This window comes from Anabrus simplex, chromosome 7, assembly GCF_040414725.1.
Source record: "Anabrus simplex isolate iqAnaSimp1 chromosome 7, ASM4041472v1, whole genome shotgun sequence".
Classification (NCBI taxonomy): Eukaryota; Metazoa; Arthropoda; class Insecta; order Orthoptera; family Tettigoniidae; genus Anabrus; species Anabrus simplex.
The window spans coordinates 230337461-230358503 of record NC_090271.1 but is presented as its reverse complement, the minus strand read 5'-3'; the positions used below and the strand labels follow the sequence as shown (position 1 = coordinate 230358503).

At 40.0% G+C, this 21043-nt stretch overlaps 1 protein-coding gene across 2 annotated transcripts in view; it reads left to right on the top strand.

Moving 5' to 3' along the window:
• The window catches only part of sky (GTPase-activating protein skywalker), a 392630-nt gene that overhangs the window by 232988 nt on the left and 138599 nt on the right, over window positions 1-21043 (top strand). For both annotated transcript variants that reach the window (XM_067151605.2, XM_067151606.2), the window contains exons 5-6: window positions 9529-9636; window positions 9752-9925. In XM_067151605.2, coding sequence (XP_067007706.2) covers window positions 9529-9636; window positions 9752-9925 — 282 coding nt within the window. The remainder of the gene's footprint in view (window positions 1-9528; window positions 9637-9751; window positions 9926-21043) is intronic.

Here is a 21043-nt window from a genome sequence, read left to right as displayed (position 1 = left end):
TTCATTCACATGTTCAAAGGACAGCACTGACAATACTAATGAATTTTGGACACAAAATGCTGTACTAAATTCTTGGGATCCAGTTTCTTTACCACTCTTAAAAAGTGTATACTTCTCCATGTCCTGTATACTATTACCTAATAATCTAGTCTCTTGAATTGCAGCAATTCCCACTCTATACTTCTCCAACTGTTGACTGAGGATTTTGAAGGATCCAGGTTTATACAGGTTTCTTACATTCCAAGTTCCTATTCATAAAGCCGATTTCCATTGCAGGGTTGTCGTATTTTGATATCCATTCTTATTCGTCCGGGGAAAATGTGAGATATTCGTAACAAAATTTTTTAAATTCAATAGAGCCGTTAACCCTATGTGCAACCCCCAACCTGGAGGGCCAGAGACTTTTCTCTCAGGGTTACCATACCTTAACTGAGTAGTCCCAGTTTTAAGGCACCGGGTACTTGTCTTCACCCCTTCTATTAGAATAGGATTTGCTGGTTATAATGTATAGCAGGTGGTCAGTCAGCCAAATATGTCTTGAGTTTTAGCAGGTACACTTACTTGACAAGGGTGCACCCCACAAGGTTCGCAACCAGCTGATGCTTGGGGTACCCATTCTGGTCTTTAATGGAGTGGTTTCCCGTTCTCTTCCCCATCCTATACTGTTGGCCATCAAGTGGCTCTTCTGTCTTTAGGAGCAATTTCTCACTCCAAGGACAAGAGAGTGCCCTTCCTTCTACCCGCTCATCCACCCTCCTAGGAGGCCACTGGCATTTGGTAGAAGGTGGTCTCTTTATACCAGGAAATACTCTGTCCCTGCATTCATTAGCCGCCTGTATATATTATATACATACACACAACCGTTGCCCCTCTCTACCACGGGGAGATGAATGTCAGGATTTCACAATCATTGAAACTGGGACCAAAAGGCATTTCCCGGTTTCTCTAGTTCTTTAGAGAGTTAAACTCCTGGAGAGAAAAATATAATTTGTGCTAGTCTGGTTGATCTTAATAAAATATTACTTTGCCCTTTGATTGTCAAACTTGGGATCATTAAGCAATTTGTAAAAGCACTGGACAAAAGTGATATGTGCTTTGAGTATCTAAACCAGAGATTTTCACTCTTATCAAAAGCTGGGATAAAAGAGGGAGTATTTGATGGATCACAGATTAGACTCCTTATGAAAGACACTGCATTTTTGGGCACTATGAATGATGCTGAACGTCAGGCATGGTGCACTTTCAGAGAAGTAATCGATAAATTTTTGGGAAATGTAAAAGATGTGTTCTATGAGACAATAGAGAAAAATGTATTGAAACGATTTCAAGTCTTGGCTGCAACAAGAGTTTAAAACTTCATTTCTTGAATGTTCATCTGGACTATTTCCTCTGACAATTCGGGAGCCCTAAGTGATGAGCAGGGTGAAAGATTCCACCAACAAATAAAGGAAATGGAAAGAAGATACCAACAACGGTGGAATGTAGTGATGTTGGCTGACTACTGTTGGTGCTTGACGAGGGAAACTACACAACACAGCTATCAACTATCAGCTATTGTAGGTCAAATTCTTGCAAGAATTCTGCTTAACCACCTCCAGGTTATCTCTGAGAGAGTCCTTCCAGAGTCCCAGTGTGGATGTCGGAACTTGCAGAGGCACAAGTGATCTGATCTTCTGTAAAAGGCAACTTCAGAAAAATGCAGAGAGCAACAGAATCCTGTCTTCTTAGTCTTTTATGACCTGCAGAAAGCATTTGACTCTGTTCCATGATCTGCTATGTGGGCAGTACTGAAACACTTTGGCTGTCCTCAGCATTTTGTTGATTTGGTTCAGGCACTCCATGATGGCATGACCGGACAGGTTTGCCATCAGAATAGGATCTTAGATGAATTTCCTATTTTCATGGACTGAAACAGGGGTGTGTGCTTGCTCCAACACTATTTGCATTATATTTGGCTGCCATGCTACATGAATCTTCTATGAACAACCCAGTTGTGCAGGTTAGGTATCGTTTCAATGGAGGGTTTTTCAACCTAGCAAGTCTTTGCTCCTGGAGGCTCATCCAGGTTACAAAGGTAACCAAAATGCTGTATGCAGATGACGCTACATCACCTACACTCACACCAGAGGTATTGCAACAGTCAGTTAACTGCTACAAGAGTGCATGTGATTGTTTTGGTCTCACTAATAATATTCAAACGACCAAGGTCCTGGCACAACCATTCCACATTTCAACATATCCATCTCAGATACTTCACTGGAGCAGGCAGACCACTTTTTGCACTTGGATAGTATCTTATCTGTGCACTGTAACTGTGAGCAAGATGTGGAGAAGAGAATTGGTGCTGCCCATGACAGCATTTGGACGACTATCACACTGGGTGTTCATGAATAAAGACCTGACTGTGAAGGCGAAACTCGTGGTGTACCACGCTGTTGTCACCACAACATTGCTGTATGGTTGTGAAACTTGGACCCTTTACCGACTTGACTTGAAAAAGCTTGAGCATTTCCACCAACAGAAACTTCTATCCATCCTTAGGATCAAAAGTGAAGAACATGTCACAAACATTACTGTACTTGAGAAAGCGCATGCTGAGAACATAGAATCGTCCATCATTGGTCATCAGCTTAGATGGATTGGCCATGTCCATCAGATGAGTGACACCAGATTTCCACGCCAAATCCTGTATTGTGAACTTTGTTCCGGCATCAGACCTCGTGGAGTCCCCAATGATGCGCTACAAGGACCAGCTTAAGCACACTATGAAGATGACAGGTCTCAATCCATAAACCTAGGACACACTTGCTCAAGACCAACATATTGGCACTGGGCCATCCCTGCTGCTGTCAATCTGTTTGAAGGGGAATGACGCAAATGTGAAGAGGCCAGGAGGGAAGCACGGAAACTCCATGCAGCACAGCCACGTCCTCCTCCAACAATTCTATGCAGCCTGTGTGGACACTTATTTTATGCTAGAATTGGTCTGTTTAACTGTCAAACGGACAGAAGTGAATTTATTGGAAGAAGTTAATTACTTGGAAACAAGTTAAAGCAGATGACGACAGTGCACTTTATTAGGAAAAATTAACATTTAAGCAGTCTGGCCTAAGCTGACGACTTGGTCTTAATGGCAGATTGTGCCGAAAGCCTGCAGTGTAATATCTTGGAACTTGAAAAGAGGTGCAATGAGTATGGTATGAAAATTAGCCTCTCGAAGACTAAATTGATGTCAGTAGGTAAGAAATTCAACAGAATTGAATGTCAGATTGGTGATACAAAGCTAGAACAGGTCGATAATTTCAAGTATTTAGGTTGTGTGTTATCCCAGGATGGTAATATAGTAAGTGAGATTGAATCAAGGTGTCGTAAAGCTAATGCAGTGAGCTCGCAGTTGCGATCAACAGTATTCTGTAAGAAGGAAGTCAGCTCCCAGACGAAACTGTCTTTACATCCGTCTGTTTTCAGACCAACTTTGCTTTACGGGAGCAAAAGCTGGGTGGACTCAGGATATCTTACTCATAAGTTAGAAGTAACAGACATGAAAGTAGCAAGAATGATTGCTGGTACAAACAGGTGGGAACAATGGCAGGATGGTACTCGGAATGAGGAGATAAAGGCTAATTTAGGAATGAACTCGATGGATGAAGCTGTACGCATAAACCAGCTTCGGTGGTGGGGACATGTGAGACGAATGGAGGAAGATAGGTTACCTAGGAGAATAATGGACTCTGTTATGGAGGGTAAGAGAAGTAGAGGTAGACCAAGACAACGATGGTTAGACTCGATTTCTAACGATTTAAAGATAAGAGGTATAGAACTAAATGAGGCCACAACACTAGTTGCATATTGAGGATTGTGGCGACGTTTAGTAAATTCACAGAGGCTTGCAGACTGAACGCTGAAAGCCATAACAGTCTATAATGATTATGTATGTATGTATGTATGTATGTATGTATGTATGTATGTATGTATGTATGTATGTATGTATGAAATTACTTTTGTAGACTGTAAGAAAACCGGTCTCAAACACTGAATTCAGTGTGTAAAAATTATTTACAATCACCTGTAACTTCTCAGACCTCAGAAAAAAGTTTATTTTGCTGGCAAGTCATTTACGGTCACATATATATATTTTTTTTTTTTTTTTTTTTCAGATCTTTAAGGGATATCAAAATTTATTATCAAAATCATGATATTAAAGGAAATGATCAGGCTACTGTGAGAAATTCTTATGTGACATGAAAAATTGGAAAGCAGACTTGAACTCAGCACACTTAAGGAAAATAGTATTTTCAGATTAGTGTAATTAAATCACTTCCTGGTTAGTGAACCATGAGCAGTGGCTGAGTGGCCTAGCAAGTGGTCCTGAGAATCAGGATACCAGTTGCTATGGAATGGGAGTGGGCATCTCAGACATATTCTGAATGATGGCCCTCCTTGCGCTCAGGTGGCTAGCTAGGCATATACAATTCACCGGTGGTCCCTAACCCATTAAGAGGAGAGATCCTCACTGGGACAATGTGTAAGTTGGTTAGCATTCTGCTTCACACAATTTTCACAGAGCACTAGAGAGCAATACTATTGCACACAACATAGTTTCTGTTACACACATAAATGAGCGAATGATGTGGGTAGATTTGGCAGTTGGTGGAATTAGAACAAGAATTGTCTCTGGGTATTCAACATGTGAGGGTGCAGATGAGGACAAAGTTGACAAGATCTATGAACCATTGAGTGGCATCGTAGCCAGCATCAGCAGCAAGGATAGGATAGTGCTAATGGGTGATTTCAAAGGCGAGAGTTGGAAATCAAACTGAAGGATACGAAAGAGTGGGGGATATGGAAGCTAGTAAGAATGGGAAGTGTTTGCTGAACTTTGGTGCTAGTATGGGATTAGCAGTTATGAATACATTGAATGACTGTCACTAGTTCTCATGTTCAGCAACTTCTGAAAATACTCTTTCCATCTATTTATTTCTTCTGGCTTTAGTAATATTATGACACCTTCATCCTTCACAAATCTGATGTTTACTTGATCTCTTTCTGTTTCTTAAGATACCATATAATAATTTCTGGCTGCCTGCATATAATCTCTCGATTTGTGTATGAATAAGGCCTAGCTTTTCCTCTTTTCTTCTTCCACTACTTTCTTGGCCAAATTCTTTGCCTCCACATATTTTCTTCTACTTTCTTTAGTCTTGGATGTTTTCCAGGCTTGCCATGCTATTTTCTTTTCCTTCACTTTAATCTTTATCCTTTCATTCATTATTTCCCTTTGAAATTCTTCCTGTATGCTTTTCTCCTTCAACTTCCATACTTTAATTCTTAGTCTTCTTCTTCTTCATCATCCATTCCCTTTTCCAGATTCTCTCTGGGTAGGGTAGTATACCAAAGCCTTCCACCTTACTCGATCTTTCCACCATTCCTCTTCTAGTACTTTATTGCTGTCGACTCCTATTTGCAATACAGTCCACAACAGAGCTCCTCCATCTCATTCTAGGCCGTCCCTTAGGCCTCTTTGCAGTCTCTGTATCCATGAGTGTTCTCTTTGGTATTCTCTCTCTTGGCATTCTCATCATGTGTCCAAACGATTTCAGCTTTGCTATATCAATCTCTTCTTGAAGTTTACACACTCCCACGCTTCTCCTTATTTCCTCATTTTGTAGTCTATCTCGTCTTGTCTTTTCCTGTATTCTCCTCAAGAACCTCATTTCAGTTGCTTGTATCTTACTTTGGTTCTGCTTAGTCTGCAAAGTAATTTTTCATTTATTTTTCTAATCTGCATTATGTAATCTTCAACTTGATTGACAGGACTAATAAAATACAAATTGGTCTAATAAATAATAGAACAATGCAATACATTTTGGTTATACTGAATGTTAAATAAAATAATTTTTGACTTTCCTCTTCCCCAACTTCTGGGCAAGTGAGAAATACCAACAATTTTTGAGGGCTGCATATCACCATTACCATATGCCTCACTCAGCTGAAGTTTTAAGAGCCTTAAATATCTCTAGTTAGAGTTATTACTTTCCTCTGAAAGGTCCAACGTTCCTTTCTGATCACACAGGCTCACAGAAATGGAACTGCTTGAAGTGCAAGGATTCACCTGTGTTGAACAGGATAAAAAGGAAGCAGATACTTTCCTTCGACAACGCTACACTAGGAGATATCATGCAGCTGGCAGTAAATGGACCAGCTGTTCCCATACGGGTTGTGTGAATTGGATGCTGATGCTGCCATCTGCATCATGTATTAATGAAGGATGCTTGTTTGTTTTAAAATGTGCCCGATGATACTATTTTGAAGAAAATATTAGACCATACTGTTTGAATGTACCTCATATGTTAAAATTCCAAACCAGAGTATATGACTGATTCCTTGATTCCTAGCAGCACATGGATTTCAATAGTTTCACCAAGTGAGTTGACTACGCAGTTTGAGGTGTGTAACTGTTAGCTTGCATTCAGAAGATTGTGGGTTTAAATACCACTGTCGGCACCCCCCCCCCCCTCCCCCGAAGGTGGTTTCCCATTTTCACACTGGAATGTACCTTAAGACAATGGGTTTTTTCTTTCCTATTTCTAGCCTTGTCCTATCCCATCGTCACCAGAAAATCTCTCTTGAGTCAATGCAATATAACACAAATACCTTTTTTTTTTTTTTTTTAATTAACAGTGTGATGATGTCCTTATTGAAAAAAAATGGTGCACACTTCTATCATTTCTGGCATTAGCTAATCATTTAAGACATTCTTTATTATCAACTGATGATCTGACTTCTTTAAAGTGGTAAAACCACTCAAATGTTACGGAATAATCCAGAAGTTATTCTCCAAAGGTTGTCTTTGAAATCTCCAACATTCTTCGGCCATATTTTCCTGATTTAGAAACTATCCATGTCGCATTTCACACATAGTACATGCAAAAAAAGAATCGTGTAGCATCACTTTAGCTTATCGAATATTGGGGAAACTTTTCTTTATGGCTGGTGATTCACAGAGCACATAAATCTCATCTGGGTTTCAGAGTAAAGAAAAGTTATTTATTTGTGATTAGTTATTTTGCTAATAAGCATAGCATCAGTTGTGTTTTCAGCAGATCAAAAACCTGGAGACTATATTTCTAAAACATCTTAAAATACAATTGGTAACATCCCTAATCTTACCAATTCTAGCTACTGTGACACTGTACTTACGGACATATCTCAAGACAGTAACAAGATGCTCAAACGGAGTTTAAATCCTTGTATTCGATTCACATTTAAGCTGCGATATGATTCTCACATTTCACCTTATTACAGGAAGTTGCCATGGCTTCGTGTTCATGAGCGTCGCAGTCTCCACATGTTGTCCCTTCTGCATAGAGTTCTGAACTCAGGTGTACTGAATTACCTCTCATCAAAATTTAATTACCTCTCCTCCTATCATAACCACGATACGCAATCTGGCTCCTGTTTAACAATATCTCTGTCCCTCTAGGACTTAAAACTGCTCGTTTGTAGTCACTGACGCGAGCCTGTGGAATACCCTACCTGCTACCATTAGGGATTTGCGTTCTCGTAGGAGATTTAAGATGGATTGCCGAAATCACTTGCTGAATACTTCTAGCTGACTTGTTCCATGTGTGTAGTGTGAATGAGTGCGTGAATGAACTTATTTTCATAAAAATTAGAAATATATATGCTAGTTATAGGTTTTTACTATGTTTCCGTCTTTTATTATCACTAGTGTTAATTTTATAATTATCATGTTCATTTGTATTGTCATGTTGTACATTCTATAATCGTTTCTTTTATTACTATCTCCATAAGTGTAAGAGAGGCCTTGAGCCCTAACTTCACCACGAATAAAGATGAATTGCTTGCTTGCTGGCTTGGGTTGGCTTGGCTGGCTTGCTTGCTTGCTTACTTGCAGAGATCGTAGGTTTGAACCCCATCATCAACATCCCTGAAGTTGGTTTTCTGTGGTTTTCTATTTTCATGTGTACCATAATTGTGGCTGCGGCTGCTATCTTCCCGATCCTGGCCCTTTCCCATCCCAGCTTTGCTGAAAACTTGTGTGTTTAGGGGTGTCATTTTTAAACCACCTGAGGGGGGCAGGGGGGGGGATGTCTAAGAATGTTCAGGTGATCATTCCAATTATAAATACAGTTATATATAGAAAGATGCGAACATGAATAGGAACACACAATTAAACACAGTGACAGATCATTTTTCAGGAAGAGGGAGCAATAGAAAAGAAGACACAGACAAATATGAAAATGTAAAAGGACAAGAACAGTTTTTACTTCTTCATGCACTGGCATCTTCAAATAGATACTCACTCCTCATCGGTCCCAGTTCATCTACTTCCATTTCCTCAGTCCCCACAGAGTTCGTTTCTGCTACCCAGTTTCATCGGGGGTGTGGGCTTCTACATTCTTTGAGGGGCTGGAAGTGACAAATTACAAAGATGAATACTGGTGGTAAAAGATTAGGAATGCAGGACAAACACAAAAGCCAGAAAAAAAGAATGGAAAGGACTAAGTGTCAAATCAGGTCATATATAGAATGATAGGGGCACATGACAGGATCAACAAAATGACAGGCCAGCATCAGGAAGTGGGTGGAATAGAAATGGAGGCTGATAATGAATGTAAAGGAAGTAGAATTGATGAAGAGTGAGCCTATCTATTTGAAACGCAGTGTATGAGGATGTGGAGATTGTCCTTGTGTGTTTTCATGTTTGTCCTTGTCTTCTGTTCTATTGGTCACTCTTTCAATGCTGACATGTTATTGTATGTATCCTATTGTGTGTTTCTATTCATGTTTTGTCTTGATATGACACTTCTTTGTTCATTCCCATTACTTCTGTTATAAACATAATATATTAAATTGGAAACATCACCTTTTCCAGGCAGAAATAAATTGGGGGAATAGAATTTTACTTACAGTTCTTGGAGAATCATGGAGTAGGAAAGGTGGGCAATTATATGTTTCTCTCTAAGACTGAACAAGTTGGTTGCGCAGTTTGGGTCACGTAGCAATGAGCTTGCATTCAGGAAACAATGGGTTCAAACCTAAATTTTAGCGGGCCGATGACCTTCGATGTTAGGCCCCTTAAAACAACAAGCAGCAAGCAAGCTAAATTTTAGCCATCCTGAAGATTATTTTCCTCTTCACACTACACAAATGCGGGGGCCATTTATTAAAGTGACAGTCGCGTCCTTCCCAGTCCTTGCCCCGTCCTATCCCATCATCACTGTAAAACCTGTCAGAATTAGTGTGACATAAAACCAGCAGCCAGCCCCTTTCTCTCACATTATGGAGCACTGTGCCATTCATCAAAATTCTCTAGCCCAGTTGAACGCTGCTTCTACTGTTGTCTTTCTGGGATGGCTGATTGTAGTATTTCTAATGTGTAGTTTGTAATATTAACAATGAGACATACCTATAATTTTTGTATCTTTTACAATATTGTACTTTTATTACTGATGAAAATATATATTGTTCACAATCTTCTCACTGCCCTTGCTGATTTTGTAGAAGTCCGCTGCTGTTCATCTGGCCCGCCATTGCTCTAGCACGCGATCTGAGAGGATGTATATGGATTGGCTATGGTGGATTTTAAAAGGCTTGCCTTTTAACCATTTGGTGAGTTTTTAAAATTCCTCTTCATCCTGTTGATTTTACAAATTGGTATATGTGATATAATTTTTTAATCAGTGTATAGCTGATTGCCAAAATTAGAGTTGTTTCCTGTTCTCAGGTAAGAGTGATGGACTGCTTCTTCAATGAAGGCATCAAGGTGTTGTACCGAGTAGCAATGGCAATATTACTCCTCTTCTACAAGCACTCTGCTCCACAGAACTCAGAGTGGATGCAAGAAATTTTGTCTGGAGGAGTTGATTCAGCGCTTACAAAATTCTGTAAAGATATGCCTGTAAGTGGTAGTTTTAGCATTTTAAAGACAGGTGACTGTTGTTTTATAAGCAGAACAGAAAGATTATTAGTATTGGTGGTGGTGGTGATCATTGTTTTGAGAGGTAGTAAAAATTATTAGTCCTCTTAATATTAATTGAAAGTGGAAGGTCAGATCTTTGAAGGGTGAGTTTTCTGCTAAAGAAGGGGAACATACATATTCCTACATCTTCATTATAAACTGTTATACCTTTCGGCATTCAGTCTGCAAGCCTCTATTAATTTACTAACTCCCACCACAATCCCCTATTTGTAACTAATTCTGTGGCCTCATTTAATTCTATACCCCTTATTTTTAAATTGTTAGAAACTGAGTGTAACCATTGTCGTCTTGGTCGTCTTACGCTCCATAACAGAATCCATTATTCTCATACGTAACCTATCCACCTCTTTTTCCCTCACATGACCCCTCCACTGAAGCCAGTTTATGCATACAGCTTCATCCATAGACTTCATTCCTAACATAGCCCATCATCTCATTCAGAGTACCTTCCTGCCATTGTTCCCACCTGTGCAATCGTTCTTGCTACTTTCATGCCTGTCACTGAAGTTGTGAATAAGATATCCTGAGTCCACCCAGGTTTCACTCCCGTAAAGCAAAGTACGTCTGAAAACAGACAATGTAAAGAGAGTTTCATCTGGGAGATGACTTCTTAGAGAATACTGTTGATTGCAACTGCGAGCTCACTGCATTAGCTTTGATTCAATCTCACTTATCCTGAGAGAAATCGGATCCTAAATACTTAAAAATACCTACCTGCTCCAGCTTTATATCCCCAACTTGACATTCAGTTCTCTTGGATTTCTTACCTACCAACATCAATTTAGTCTTGGAAAGGCTAATTTTCATACCATACTCATTGCAACTATTTTAAAGTTCCAAGATATTAAACTGCAGGCTTTTGGCACAATCTGCCATTAAGACAAAGTAGTCAGTTTAGGCCAAACTGCTTACTATGTTTAATCCCTCCCTGCCATTTAATATCTTTCAGCAGATGATCCGTGTAAACTATGAACAACAAAGGTGAAAGAGTACAGCCTTGTCTAAGCCCTGTAAGTACCTTGAACCAAGAACTTAATCTACCATCAATTCTCACTGCAGCCCAAATGTCAACATAAATGAGTTTGATTTCAATAAACTGCCTTTAATTCCATAATCCCCCAGTACGGTGAACACCTTTTCCCCTGGTACTCTGTCAAGTGTCTTTTTGAAATCTACAAAACATAACTGTCTATTTCTCCCGTAGCATTTTGCAATTACCGTATTTACGCAAATAATCCCAGCATATTAAAAAAAATTTAAGGCACAAAATTGGGGTGCGGGTTTTATGTGCGTCAATGTTGGCATTTAATTTTTTCAAAATGAGCGTCCCTAAAGTTAGGGTGCAAGGATTATTCGCGTAAATACGGTACTTGGTGCATACTGAATATCTGATCCTGACAACCCGTCTGTAGTCTGTAACTACACTGGTTTTCATCCAACTTACTCTCGACCACTGATCGCACCTCTCCCTTCCAAAATCCCATTGAACACCTTGCCTGATATACTGATCAATGATATCTCAAGAGTCGGTGCAGTCCTTCCTGTTCCCTTGCTTGTAGATAGGTGCAGTTACAGCCTTTGTCTAATCAGAAGGTACCTTACTACCACTCCATGATCTTATTACTCTATGAAATCATTTTAGGTGTAATTTCATCTGTTCCTGCTGCTTTATGAAAATGGAGTTTATTTACCATCCTTTCCACCTCCTCAAGCGTAATTTCACCAACATCATTGTCCTCCTCCCCATGATTTCCTTTTACGCTGAGAAGATTTTCAAAATATTCCTTCCACCTGTCCAATGATTCATTGGGATCTGTTATGAGTTCACCTGCTTTTACAAAACACTGTTCATTTCATTTCTCCCTCCCTTTCTAAGGTTCTTATTACTGTCCAGAAAGGTTTCCCTGCTGCTTGCCCTAACCTTTCCAGGTTATTACCAAAATCTTCCCATGTCTTCTTCGTGAATTTGGCAACTATTTGTTTAGCTCTTATTCTTTCATCTATATACTATTCCTTGTCTGCATCACTCCTTATTTGGAACCACTCCCGATACACCCTCTTTTGACATTTACAAGCTGTTCTCACTTCATTCCGCCAAGCTGTTCGCTTTTTCCCATCTTTACACACAGTTGTTCCTAGGCATTCCCTTGCTGTTTCTATTACAGCATAGTTATATACCTATCTCTGCATGTCAAGCATTCCATCACGCTGCGAAAGGTCTTTCTGGTTCCGCATCAAACTGGAACTAACAACAACCATTGTTCAGTAAAATATGACCTTCATATGAACACCTCACTATCTCATGAATTACTTGGACATAAATCTTAAAGATACCATCGAATGTCAACTATGATTCTTATTTGTTGCTGAAACCTGCATTTTATATTACTCATCACATTCGTGTTTGACTTCAATTTTCATCCTAGCAAGACAAATAGTTATATGTATTTTGAAGTTTTAATGACTCAGATTCATCTTTCACATGTTTTGTACGATTTATCATTTTTCATTTATCTTCACATCAAGATTTTAACTCTCTTGGTGCCAGGCGGTAGTGTGAGCATCCGCCCTTTAAATTGCCAGTGCCGATCTGGTCGGCCGTTAACAATCCAGTCGGAAGTTGCCAGAGCCGATTACATCGGCCGGCTTCAAATTCTGTGATATACATAATTTTGAGGCAACCTATAGTGACGTGCATACTTTTGTTACAACCTGTGGTAAAGGGGCTACACGTTATTGTGTGCCTGGCCTTGCTTTGGCAGTTCTAAGAGGGTGTTATACCTTTCACAAGAGTCGTTTCCTGTATTTACAAATACCGCTAACCGGTCAGTAAGAGATTGCTCCTTGCAGTGAGTGGATTTGTGACAGGAAAATGGCATGTTGTTCACATGATCATTTTTCAGCAGGTATCGATGACAATAAATTAATGCACTATTTAGATCAGTGCAAAGTTAACGCGGATGATTTATCGGATAGCGATAGGGAATTTAGTTCAGAGAGTAGCGACGAAATTATACCGGACACGTCCGCGGAATCACCGCCGCTAAAGAAGAGACGTTTAATTGTGTCTAACAGCACTAAAGCTACTCTGAATATGGTGGTAGATGAAACTAGTGATAACGAATATGATGATGATGTCTCTGGAGAACATTTTGTGGAAATTTGTTCAATGAACCCGACAACATTCCTCAACCTCCTGTCTCCTTCAAGAATTCTCCGCCCATATCACACTTCAATTTACTTTTAACTTACTCTGTGCTAAACCTTATAGTGACATATAGTCCTCTATCATTACCTAAATGCCGGTCTCCGCGGGCCAAATGTAGCGAGCCTGCCTCTCACCCGGAGGTCATGGGTTCGATTCCCGCCCAGGTCAAGAATTTTCGCCTGGTCCTGAGCGTTGGTTCGAGGTTCACTCAATCTAGGTGACCCTAAGTGATTGCAATTGAGGAGATATCTGAGTGCGAGGAGGCGACCCCGGTATGGAAAACCAAGAATAATTACTGAGAGGATCCGTCTCACTGACCATGATTCACCTCGTAAACTGCAGGTACCGAACTGAGCAGCGGTCGCTTAGTAGGTCAGAGCAAATCACGGCTTTAGTGCCATACATTTCTTAATTTCGTAAATTCTGTTGTATTGTAAAATTATTTTTCTAATACACTGACTGATAGAGCAAATGCAACACCAAGAAGGAGTGGTTCGAAAGGGATGAAAGTTGGGGAAAAAACAGAGATGGCACGGACGAATAATTGATGTTTATTTCAAACCGATATGCAGGTTACACAATGCGCACGGCATCGACTCAGTAGGATGTAGGACCACCGCGAGCGGCGATGCACGCAGAACAATAGAGTAAAATAATATATTATTATTGGTCCACCTTTTCAATACAAAATGAAAATTACATAGGGACTAGTTTCGACCTAGTAATAGGTCATCATCAGCCTGAAGTAAGTCAAAGATCGAAGAAAACATAAACAATGTAAACACAAGTACAGTCTCTTTAAAGGTACATACCAAGTGGGAAGTTGAGTAGAGATATATTAAAAATAATAACTCATCCAAATTGACGAAGCACTGAGCGGAATTTATGTAAAGTTCGGTGCGCCGTATATTATAAAAGACCACTGTGCACTAAATGATGCAATAAAGAAGAATAGTAGGTTGAATGCTGGCTTCTTCTTAGCTGTTGTATAATTGAAGAAGATTACGTCGTGTTTTATAAGGTATTGATAGACGTCGAGGTACAGAGTCAATAAGAGTGTGGATGGTGTCCTGAGGGATGGTTCTCCATTCTCTGTCAACCATTTGCCACAGTTGGTCGTCCGTACGAGACTGGGGCAGAGTTTGCAAACGGCGTCCAATGAGATCCCACACGTGTTCGATTGGTGAGAGATCCGGAGAGTACGCTGGCCACGGAAGCATCTGTACACCTCGTAGAGCCTGTTGGGAGATGCGAGCAGTGTGTGGGCGGGCATTATCCTGCTGAAACAGAGCATTGGGCAGCCCCTGAAGGTACGGGAGTGCCACCGGCCGCAGCACATGCTGCACGTAGCGGTGGGCATTTAACTTGCCTTGAATACGCACTAGAGGTGACGTGGAATCATACTCAGTAGCGCCCCAAACCATGATGCCGCGTTGTCTAGCGGTAGGGCGCTCCACAGTTACTGCCGGATTTGACCTTTCTCCACGCCGACGCCACACTCGTCTGCGGTGACTATCACTGACAGAACAGAAGCGTGACTCATCGGAGAACACGACGTTCCGCCATTCCCTCATCCAAGTCGCTCTAGCTCGGCACCATGCCAGGCGTGCACGTCTATGCTGTGGAGTCAATGGTAGTCTTCTGAGCGGACGCCGGGGCCGGGAGTGCAGGCCTCCTTCAACCAATCGACGGGAAATTGTTCTGGTCGATATTGGAACAGACAGGGTGTCTTGCACATGCTGAAGAATGGCGGTTGACGTGGCGTGCGAGGCTGCCACCGCTTGGCGGCGGATGCGCCGATCCTCGCGTGCTGACGTCACTCGGGCTGCGCCTGGACCCCTCGCACGTGCCACATGTCCCTGCGCCAACCATCTTCGCCACAGGCGCTGCACCGTGGACACATCCCTATGGGTATCGGCTGCGATTTGACGAAGCGACCAACCTGCCCTTCTCAGCCCGAACACCATACCCCTCGTAAAGTCGTCTGTCTGCTGGAAATGCCTCCGTTGACGGCAGCCTGGCATTCTTAGCTATACACGTGTCCTGTGGCACACGACAACACGTTCTACAATGACTGTCGGCTGAGAAATCACGGTACGAAGTGGGCCATTCGCCAACGCCGTGTCCCATTTATCGTTCGCTACGTGCGCAGCACTGCGGCGCATTTCACATCATGAGCATACCTCAGTGACGTCAGTCTACCCTGCAATTGGCATAAAGTTCTGACCACTCCTTCTTGGTGTTGCATTTGCTCTGTCAGTCAGTGTATATACTACAACCGAAAAGGAGAGACTATTTTTTCTGAAAGCAAAAAACTATAATATCAACTACTATTTTTTAGTTATTTAATAATTCAGAATTATTTTAATACTGTGTTGTCCGCACGTAGAAAATTTGTTGTCAGTATTTGCCAAACATCGATACATACACACAAATTTTATCGGTGAGTAAAATTGCCTTGTTTTTATTAGTGACATATGTTTGAATTTTTATTTTTTACGTTTTTATTTTTTCGTTCAAATTAGTTATTCTGTAGAATTGTATTTAGAAATACATTATACATAATTACGTATATTCTTTTGTATCGTAAATTATTTTTTCAAAGTAGATATTGAGAGAAAGTGCGAAAATATTTTTCTCTTCCTAAAAATAAACGTTATCGACATCTATAAATCAACAATAAAACGTCTTTGACTCTTTATATCACTCCAAACCAGTTTCTTATTCTACGCAGTCGATATGTAGAAAATTTCATGCCGGTATTTGCTATACACCGGTAGATACGCGCAAATTTTAAAATACATGTATTTCCACTGAAAACAGCCTGGCACTTTACAGTAGTAGAGTGGAGGCGGAGCTCTGGTCTCTCCCAGCTGATGGGGAGCAGCCGACCAGATCGGCTCTTGGCTCCAAGAGGGTTAAAGACTTTTAATGCCTCAGCCCATGCATCATATTGATAGGATATACAGCTCCATGTGAACTTTCATCACAATTAATTTTTAACTATTAATTATATACCTTTTGCTTCTTGTTATGTGTCTGAATTTTTTTTTGCACTATCAGCTGATGACCCAGATCTGGAGTCGAAACCAGTATCATTTGTAAACGATATGTGATGTAACTCGCATAAATATTCTTGTATTGAAGAGGTGGAACCAAAATATATACTTAATTTATTGTAATCTCGGTTCAATACAGACTGATATAAAATTCTTATCTCTCAATCGTTACTGTACATGCCACCCATTCTCTTTCTATATCCTGAACCTGCTTACTGTCTACTGTTTGGAATTTTCACTATTAACCAACAACAAACAAAAGAACCCTCGGCTACTTCGGTTCGCGCAGCTTGTTTCGGTTCATCCCGATGTTACCCGACGAATCAAGGACAAGCACATGCCGGCTGTCAAGCTGGCGTTAACACATACTGCAAGTAGCTGCAGTCAGGCTCTTCGATTGAGGTTATTCTTTCATTAAAGCCGGAAACACAATGCAATTAAAAGAACAAAAGTAAATGTAAAGTGGCCAAAAGTATTGAGCGTTGAGTTAAATGGAACTACTTACAAAACCCAAGCTGTAAACCATATTTTTAAAAATAAAAAATAAAAATATACTGTTCCAATAAGCGTACACACAGAGGACATAATATGAACAACACAAAATAACCGTCGAAGATACTCTCTGCTAGTATCTTTTCCGATTTTAACACACGCTTCAATTTGTCCAGTGTAGGTAGTTTTTTCATCACGTAAAATTTGCTTATTTTCCGACGTATCACATCTTTTGTGAAGTCGTCTGTTTCGATCCTTTTCTTGTGGACTGTTTTCTTGCCATCAGGTGTAGAAAAATGCAAACGACCCTTGTCCATAGAAGTCTTCCCTTCCGCTAAAATACGTTTCACCAGTGACTTTGAAACCCCTGTTGCTTCACTTGTTGAAGCCACTACATTATAATTCAGTTTATGAACTGTTTTCTGTTCTCGTAAGTGAGCAGCTAGGTTAATATACTATTTCTCTGGCTTGTCCCCTTACAGGCCGTCCAGATTTGATACCAGACTTCGAAGTAGCAGCCATAACTACTGTACATTCAAATGACACTCTCACTAGAATAACATGGTACACAACACTATATTGCTGAAAGACTAGGCTGCCGTCAATTATTTCGCTGCTGAGCGGCTTTAGATGTGTGTGTGTGTTTTTATTGGCATACCAGTTGCGCAACTGCCGATACTTCTAATTCTGTTTTTTACACAGTCAAGTATTTAGTTTATTCACCTGGTTAATGTGCTCCATAATTAGTAATGACATATACGGTACATAAAAACATTTACCAACACAGTACACGCTACACGCGAAGGAATTATAGGACTACAATTACTGCAACTAAAGAAAAAAATGTGAATAAAACTGACAAAACAACAAGAGCGCTAAAACGGATACAGAAGTGACAGCGAAACTTGTGTAACCGCGCTTCACAGTGTACACAGTACGGTGGCCAGACAGCATATGACCCCCTCTACTACTCCCTATGATGTCAGGCATCCACTCGGAGAGAATGCGCAGGGAAGTGAGCTTTGCGCAGGTTCTTTTGTTAGTTGCAGGGTGTGTACTTCTGTTTTCTCATCCTGCATTACTTTCCAGCACTAGTTAATTGTGAGAGAAATGGTATCTGGGGAGCAAACTTGTACTTTTCATGTAATTTATTATCTTGTGTAGGGAGTGCTTGACAATTGTGTTTGTAATAGTAATTTGAAATTTAAATAATATAATTTCTCCAGATGAGAGTAGAATCAAAAATTATGTATTAAACATTTGTAAAGAAGTTGATTGCCCTTTCTGTTTTTCCCTTAAAACTATAATCACCACCACAATGATTCAGTGCTTTTCAGAGTTTAAAAATATAATTATTGATAGTTTTCTCAGCTTAAACGTGAAGCAATATAAACTGGAAAAATTTCCTTTTTTAATCTCGGCAGAAAAGAAAAGAAAATTCCAATCTTTAAAATAATTTTTCCTGTAAATTTCGTGGAATAATGCAAGCAAATAATCAAATATGGTTCTGTGAGAATAACACTGTCAAACAGGAGGTAAAAGATAATACTTTTTAGACCTTAAAAGTGAATTGTGTAATTGGTGAATGAATGGCTATAGATGTATAAACTTCCTATAACAAGATATTTGTTTGCCTCAAGAACACAAAACAAGTTAAAACATAGTTATTCACTTAACCCTTTGCCGTTCCTAGCGCCCAAAAGCACTAGAGTTTCATGATTTCCCTGCCATACTGATTGCTCCAAAGTGCTCGTCACACATACGGTCATTAGAATTGTGTTGATAGAAATGTTGAAGGGTCTTTTGAAACCATGCTGCATTCTCATGACTCGGCAAGCTCTCAGCGCCTTATTGACCATTTTTCCTATGTGTATTTCACAAGCAGACCTAGTTTATAAACAGAGACTTCCAGTTAGAGATTATTCTTGTTCGAGTTCACACCATGTCATCTACTTATTGCGGAGTAGTATCGAAAGGTTTGAAAGAATGTGAAATTGGAGATATGTTGGAAATTAGTGGAGATAAGTGAACTTAATAGTAGTGGAATGATTTGTGGGATGGGAATTTTTTGAGCTTGTAGCAAAGCAGACGAATATTCATGCCAAATATTTACAAAGAAAAAGTGACACTGTTGATACTACCTGGCAAGACACTAATGCTGATGAAATAAGGGCATATAAGTGTTCTAATTTATATGGTTTTGGTTGTTTTACCTGAAACTGAAATTACTTCATAGGAAACTTTTGTATGTGCCTGTTAGTAAGGCAGGCAATGACATTGAAACGGTTTAGGAAACTTGAACAATATTTCGATTCAAAATTAGGGCGATTACAGATATATACCCACTGATAATTTAGAAATGAAATTACATTTATATCTTTATTCATTTCACTTTTGTGTTATTTTGTTTAAAGGGTGGCACTTAAATGCCCTCATGAAAAAACACTGTAATTTCGGCCTAGCACCCGCCCTTAAATAGGAAATGTCAAAGGGTTAAATGATAACTGATGCACACAGTTTATGAGAACTTGTCAGACACATTCTTATGTTAAGTTTCAGAAGGTGTCTAAAGCGTGCAGGACCCGCAGCTGTGATTAGTGGCCTCAAGGTCACTTGTCACTTTTAATGGGCACATTTTTATGAATGATACAGCATTTTAAAGAGGAAGGTTTGTGCATTATTTGCAACATCAATACAAGACATATATTTCAAAACATTTTGACAGAAGTCTTCTTTTAAAATTTATTTTTAGATTCAAAGTTTGAGGTGTTTTGTGAAAAAAATTGCCTAATAAGTAAATACTTTTGGAATATACAATTTGTTGAAAATATCATGAACTTACATCACAGTGTTTCAGGCTTCTAAGTCTGTACCTGTGTCCTGAACACCGAAGAACATTCGAATTAAACGCTACATAGAGATTCGTAATCTATGATAGTAATTCAACAATTTTTAGGTCCCTAGCCTTTAGTCACACGGCAAGTCCTTTTGGTCTGTGATAGTGCTCTAATTGTCCCCAACACTTCTCATGGATTCCCACATTGCACCCTGGGCACCAGTGTGATGATCTTCCCCTCTTTTTTTTTTTTTTTTTTTTTTTTTTTGGGGGGGGGGGGGGACCACATACCGTACACTTTTGCTCTTGACCTGCAGGCAATTTCGCACAGTAATGGCTACTGTCTCCAGACGGTCTAGGTGATGGCTTCAGAGGAATATTAGGCCTAGCTGGGGTTGGTTTCTTTGCCAGTGTCTCCACTACTTCAAAATGTAGTTGTGACGATTCATTTGGAGGCAGATGTCATTGTTGTCACAGTAGGCAATGTACGAATTTAGCATTGTCATGTCAAGCAAATTTTGAAGGATTTTTCTCCAGTATCTCCTTGCAGCATGTTTTGCAGCAACATGATGCACCTTCTGGCCCTTCAAGTCTACTCCACCCGTGTGTTCATTGTAGTGTTCGGCAGTATGCAATGGTTTGGATACCTCTACATTTTTTGCCTTCACCAACACAGTTTCAGCATGACATGCAGTGGAAAGGCTATATACAGGCTTTCTAGATTTCTTCTCTTTGAATCTACAAGCTAGCACCTTCCCCTTTCTATAATAGAAGAAATCACCAGCTTGTAGTTCTGTTTTCATGAGCACTTTAGGAAGGCCCTTAGAATTTGCTCGGACTGTTTCCATGAGCACGACCCCTTTCTGATGGAGAACATCTGCCAACTGACACTTCGTATAGAAATTGTCAGTAAACAAACGGTACCCCTTATTACGGTATATAGGTTGCATTTACCAGTGATTTCATTAACTACTTTCTGTGCCATGTCATCTGGGTCACCTGAGCCAAAAAAGTACTTGCCATTGTACAGCTCAGTATGCAACACATAACCAGTTTTGCTTACAGTTCAAACTTTTTGATGTCAAATCGAGCATGTTTCTTGTTTGGCATGTACTGTATGAAAGCAACTCTATTTTTCATTCAAATCAAGGATTCTTCTAGTGAGACTTCCTGTGCAGGAATATACAATTTCTTCCACAAAGAATTTAGGAAGTCTAACAATGGTCTCACCTTGTGCCAAGAATCATACCCCGGTTCATCCCTTGGAACTGCTGTGGCACTTGAATTAAAATGTACCACTCTGTTAATTAATTGGAAGTCATTCCTGGACATTGCATTTGAAAAGAATGGCATATATTGGGAAAATCTAGTGTCCCAGTGTTTCTTTTCAGCTTTTTTGGGATTTAAACCCATATTCAAAATAATGCCTAACCACTTTTTTA